Here is a 5,452-nt window from a genome sequence, read left to right as displayed (position 1 = left end):
TCCATGTATTCTACCCCAAAACAGTAACAAAACGCTACATTGCTTTTTGTGATGCCCAACGTCTGTCAACGTAAACAGACTTCATGGCAGTGCGGTCCCTAATAAGTCGCTTCAAAAAATAATCAGGATCGCTATCTGAATATTACATGGACGCCACTACAGCCATGAACCGCAAAGCATATTACATTTACCAAAATCTACAATCAGCACAAGACCAACCCAGTATCAATGCCATGAGTGACGTGATCATATAGGAACAATTACACCAAGCCCTATTTTATCATTATTATGCACTTGTCCTCGTTCTTGCATACAAGGATACAAGAAGGATTTCCGGAACAAATTAATCAGGGTTTAAAGTCAAAACTGTGTAGAGAATAGAGACAAAAAAAAAAAAACATGAGCAGGAAATATACGCTTCCGGTGCATTTTCTTGTATTCCCTTATGCCACAAAAAAAACGAAAAACATGAGGAATACAATAAGTACAAGAAATATTTTCATCATCAGCCATCGGTTGGATGAAATACTGTTAAGATACCTGACCAGTTGGCCCTGCGCGCCCTCTACATTTGACAGTGACTCATCCATGTTCTCGTCAATCCTGTGTCAGCAATGCCCTTAGATAAGTTGTAAATGATTGCTAAATAAACAGTAATAGAGCAATTTCTTTTGCTTTTGCTTTCAGTAAGGATTTTTATTATGTTTTACATTTGTTCCTTTATAGTGGTGAATTTTTACTTCTCTCAAACTGCCAATCCCCAATCATAAGATGCATTGGCAGATAGCAGCAGCCAACATACCAGTCATCTTTAAGAAAGTCGCAGCCGTGTCTAGGACTTGGAGACACAGAAACTGTTCCCAGTACGAGGAGCTGAAGAGTTCAACTGTCCAGATGATCCTCATGCATCTATTTATGCACAAATACTGAAATACTTGTGCTTAATCAAAGCATCATTTGTAGCAATGGAAACCATAACAAAGAACAAACCTGATTGCCAGCTCTCCTTGCTGAGAAACCATTGTTGCTAGTTGAGTAAAGATGTTGCTCAGCTCATGGATTGTTGACTCCACGTTATGAAGGGCTTCAGCTCTGCTATGCATGTAACTGTCTTGTAGTGGAACCATTTGCTGTTGCTGCTGTTGCAAAAGCGGCTGGGACTCAACATCTGTTGATTTGCTGCAAAAGAGAAGGGACAATTTCAGTGGGAAAATAAAGACTCTCTTGTCTATAGACCCACAAAATCTCACATATCAGAATATCAATCAACCCATCATCACCCAAAAAATATTCCACATCAAGAATAGAAGGAAATTTCATGAATTGGTACATAAGAAAGAAGAAAAAAAAGTAAAGAAAATACGAGGCCATTCCAACTACAACTTCCTAATAGCACAACAAATGCTGTAACTTGTACCTGGGAACTAGCTGGGATGAGGATACAGAAGCATTGGCCCATGGAGGGGGAGGAGCCTGTGTTGCACTAGCAGCTGTCCTGGAAGTGAGTGGACGCTGACGAACAAAGGGATTTGAAGAGTCTTTTGAAGCTGTGGAAGAAAACAACTGCCTTCGGTTCTCATGAACCTTTAGATTCTGTACATTTACATAAAATTCAAGACATCAACAATACATTACAATACCAAAAATCCTGATTATGGAATCTTGAGCTGCTTCATGTGTTAGATAGCAACTTTCAATTTACCTCTGTCCGCGTTGTGAGGACTTCTTTAAACTCCTTTGTAGCAGTCATCAAGCGATTCTTTAGGTTATCTACAACTGTGGTTGAATGAGTTGTAGTATCACTTGAGATGTTTCCAATTTCATTCTGGGAGTTGCAAAGGAGTTGGAGGTCTACTACGGCTGCATTAAGTGCAGTAATATCTTGTTTTATAACTGCTGTCAACTCTTGGATCTCCAGAGTTGGATCATCAAACACCGATGTTCTTTTCGCCACTGATCAAAATGCAAGAAATATTAATGCTAAACATTTTTTTGGCTTCATTAGATTATTACAAGTCAATTCCAACCTCAAAATGGCTATATTGTTTTCAAACTCAGTCTGTAAACATTGAATGTAAAGTAATTCATTGTTTTAGATCCAAGCAATGTAATGACTGATTGCTAAAATAGAGGGTGAAAAACACAGAAAAGGTAAGAGAGATCTAGCACAACAAAAACTCATCATATAATCACAAATTTCCATAAAACTGACATAATAAAGGGCTGCATTTGTAAAATTCCTGGTGTAAAAAGATATCAAACAATGAACGGAAAAATGAAAAGACTTACAAATCAACATCCATTTCAATGGTTTCAATTCCTAAAATTTTGTTGCAGCCACCATCAAGGTGATGAGGTCTGATTATCATATTCAATTGGTAGTTTTAGATACCTTCTGACAATTTTCCACATGCAACACTCTATATTTCCAGAAGGTGTACTGCTCCCCCATGAGAGCTGAGACTCCATGGCTCTTCCAGTTAGAATAATGATTTGTCTAATTCAAAAATTCAGAACAACTTAACTTCTCTTATTTATGGAAATTCACAAAGTTATATAAGAAACAGAGGAACTACCAATAAGATGTGAAACTCTAATAGTTGCAACCATACCCATGTACCAATTATTTCCAGGTTCTGTTCTTGCTGAGAAGAGAATTCATCAAAAAGGATTGAGGAAATAAGTAAAACAAAATTACGAAGTAAATACAACAGAGAAATTCAATATCATTGACAATCCACCAGACACTTCTGGAAAAGCCCTCAAGAAAGAGCACCATAAGGATGGCAAGAAAACTGTGTTCTCACAATAGATGCTTCCAGAGATTAGTTCTTGCATATTCTCAAATTCAATTCTATCCACATACTCCCAAAATCTCCAAAAAAACTCAATTTCCAAGCACTAGTAATCATTGATACAAAGTCACCTCCATAAATTTCAATGGAACAAAAACAAAAGAAAAGACTAATAAAGGATGGGGATCAAGATGACAATACTTACATAATGAGCCTAAATTAGATAAGATTGAAACTCATGTAAGTAAAATATGAGGAATATGATAATTCTCACTAAGAATCAGTATAACAAAGTTGCCTTCTCATTATATTCACCTTCGTCAACTTCTTCCCACTCTTATGAACTGAAAACCTTCAAAATATGCCAGGTTAAGTAATTTGAACCTTAAAATTATGTAAATGTTCTACTAGAAAGCATAAACCATGCATCAAACTAACACCTGAAGAAAGTGGAAAGAGCAACTGATCAGCAGATGCACTTTGGTTTGGTCTAAGTTGCCACAATATCCTTGTACCACTCCTATATTTTTATTTAGAAGATTCTTTCCAGAATGCGGAACATTTTCAATAAAGTACATTAAATTTATTGATTACACTTTCCAAATTAACAAACAATAATCTTAGTCTAAGACTATGAATAATAAAGGAAAAATAGTTGTAACGATATTTTAATTATAAATCACATTTGGCAAAACACATTTCTTCTCGTCATACAAACATTTTTTCTTTTGTAAAGGACCAAGAACTGAAAAATAACAAAGAAGATAGCATTCAAAGATAGATAGAAAGAATGAAAAAACAACCACCATGCGAGAAACAGTTACCAATTTTTCTGAACATGTGCTAACTCCCTTCCAAAAAGAAATGATGATAATAATAATAATAGCAGCGACAAAAACTTATCCTTACGAAATCTCTATGGATAAACACAAGATATTTGGATCCTCACACTTCGAAGAACAAAGCTCCAGCCCTCGTACTTGCTCTAGGAATGAATAGAATTATTGTTTTACACCAACGATGAAGTGAATTTTACTAATCTTGTGTTTTAAGAACGTACCAAATTCTTTATTCAATCATTACCATTACATCACCATTACCATTGCCACAACACGATATTACTCACATCAATTATCAATCATCAAAATCATATAAGTTGAGGACAAAGAGAGAAGGAAGCAGCTCACGTTTTGCCAGCTTCGCCAGCTTCTGAGATGTCTGGTGGATCCCATACCCGATCACGGATGCTCTTTTATTAAATTCGGATTGAATCACCACAGAAGATCGCGTAGCATCCGGCTTCGTGCTGCTACAGGTACTGGATGATGCCGCATTGCTCGCCGATGAGAACGATTTCTTTAGCCTCTCTGCTACACTCAGAAACTCTTGTGTCCGGTCCCGATAGGATGTTTTTACCGGCGGCATCATCTAATTTTTACAAAAGAAAAATAATAATTCTAGTTTATTATAATCTCGAAACCCTAAATTGAGGATTGATTGGGTTGTCTGTGAAACGGCAAGAGATGCTGCGTTGGGGAAGACAAAGCAGGACAAATTGTAAATAGGGGTAGAATTGAGGAAGATTATAAAACGTAAAAGGAAAGGGTGACTGACGGTTTGCTCAAAGCGAGAGGAGATCTAGATCTACCTCATCAAATTCTTTTCTTTCTTTCTTTCTTTCTTTCTGCTGTCCAGTTTGGGTGCCACTGCAAAATTAAAACGCACAGTTTTAAGCTCCGACCGGTTTTACGACATCGTTCAGAGGTATAGCGTTAGCTAAAATCTTGATAACTCAAAGAAATGGTTAAAAAGGGGGACATGCTGCGTCCAATTTTGAACACTTGCTTTGATAACCATTATTCTATTTTTTTTCTCTCAAAAAAATAATAATTAAAATTTTTTATATATATATATATATATATATCAAAAAAGTATTTATATTTTTTTGATATTTTTTATACCAAAATAAAATTTAAGTTACTGGGGTCAACTAATGCAATATTAGCGCAGGATCGAAAGCCTATTAGGTTAAAATTTACAGGGTAAGACTTCTCATTTAAATAGAATTGCAGACACATGTACAAAGGTTGAAAACTGATGGCGATAATAGTACAACTGCTGCTGCAAAAATTTCCAGCGTACTCCTTCGTTTGATTTATATTTTGATAATACTAACTTTCCAAAAATAATTTGTGCTTTTTTCCGCAACAATCGCTGGCAACAACAACACGATCAATTGCCTGCATCAAAGCACGGTCATCAAGTCCAGTGATGGACTGGTGTGTATTCATGTAATTGGTTCAAGTAAATTTAATAAACTTTATTAATTTAATAATATCATTAGAAAATAAAATTTCAACAATGATGGGTTATGTTCATAGTTTTAAAACTCGACCGAGTCTGGTAGGTTGACTGATTAGTATTTAAAAGTGTATTTTTATTATGGTTTTATATCATCATTTTGCACTTGAAGTATCAATAACTCCTTAGCTAAATCATGTTTTATAATAATATATCTAATAATATAAGATACCTTTAATTTATGATAAATATTCATTTTAAATGTAGACGTATCACATAAATGAAAGGATTGATTGATGACTTTAAGAACTTAAATTGCAAGGGCAAAGAGATGACCAAAATTAGAAAAGAGATGT

General features: G+C 35.3%; 1 protein-coding gene and 1 long non-coding RNA gene across 4 annotated transcripts; both read right to left on the bottom strand.

Moving 5' to 3' along the window:
- Positions 1-249: 249 nt before the first annotated feature.
- On the bottom strand, positions 250-4,599 carry LOC105115403 (syntaxin-32-like). 3 transcript variants are annotated; one of them, XM_011012279.1, is made up of 6 exons: positions 3,983-4,599; positions 1,703-1,953; positions 1,418-1,593; positions 991-1,179; positions 541-603; positions 250-442 (listed from the first exon to the last, which is right to left on the bottom strand). In XM_011012279.1, exons 1-6 carry the CDS (start codon positions 4,221-4,223, stop codon positions 361-363), a joined length of 1,002 nt encoding a protein of 333 aa, XP_011010581.1. In that variant the 5' UTR covers positions 4,224-4,599; the 3' UTR covers positions 250-360. The 3 variants fall into 3 exon arrangements, with proteins under 3 accessions (XP_011010581.1, XP_011010578.1, XP_011010580.1); XM_011012276.1 differs by having other exon boundaries at positions 250-603; positions 3,983-4,321; positions 4,410-4,598; XM_011012278.1 differs by having other exon boundaries at positions 250-603; positions 3,983-4,223; positions 4,410-4,598.
- LOC105115402 (uncharacterized) lies at positions 2,695-3,976 on the bottom strand. The gene is made up of 2 exons (XR_840333.1): positions 3,236-3,976; positions 2,695-3,147 (listed from the first exon to the last, which is right to left on the bottom strand). It is a non-coding gene; the product is annotated as an uncharacterized LOC105115402 (long non-coding RNA).
- Positions 4,600-5,452: the final 853 nt, after the last annotated feature.

The sequence above is a fragment of the Populus euphratica genome, unplaced genomic scaffold, assembly GCF_000495115.2.
Source record: "Populus euphratica unplaced genomic scaffold, PopEup_1.0 scaffold694.1, whole genome shotgun sequence".
Lineage (NCBI taxonomy): Eukaryota > Viridiplantae > Streptophyta > Magnoliopsida > Malpighiales > Salicaceae > Populus > Populus euphratica.
Note: the sequence above shows the minus strand (reverse complement) of the source record. Positions and strands in the feature narration are given on the sequence as shown.

Bases quoted from the DNA above. Each gene is read 5' to 3' on its own strand.
- LOC105115403 (XM_011012276.1), bottom strand. From the start codon at position 4,223: ATGATGCCGCCGGTAAAAACATCCTATCGGGACCGGACACAAGAGTTT. The intron at 1,594-1,702 runs GTAAATTGAAAG...GTAAATGTACAG, and splicing joins TCCTCACAACGCGGACAGAG to AATCTAAAGGTTCATGAGAA. The intron at 1,180-1,417 runs GTACAAGTTACA...TCTCTTTTGCAG, and splicing joins TCATCCCAGCTAGTTCCCAG to CAAATCAACAGATGTTGAGT.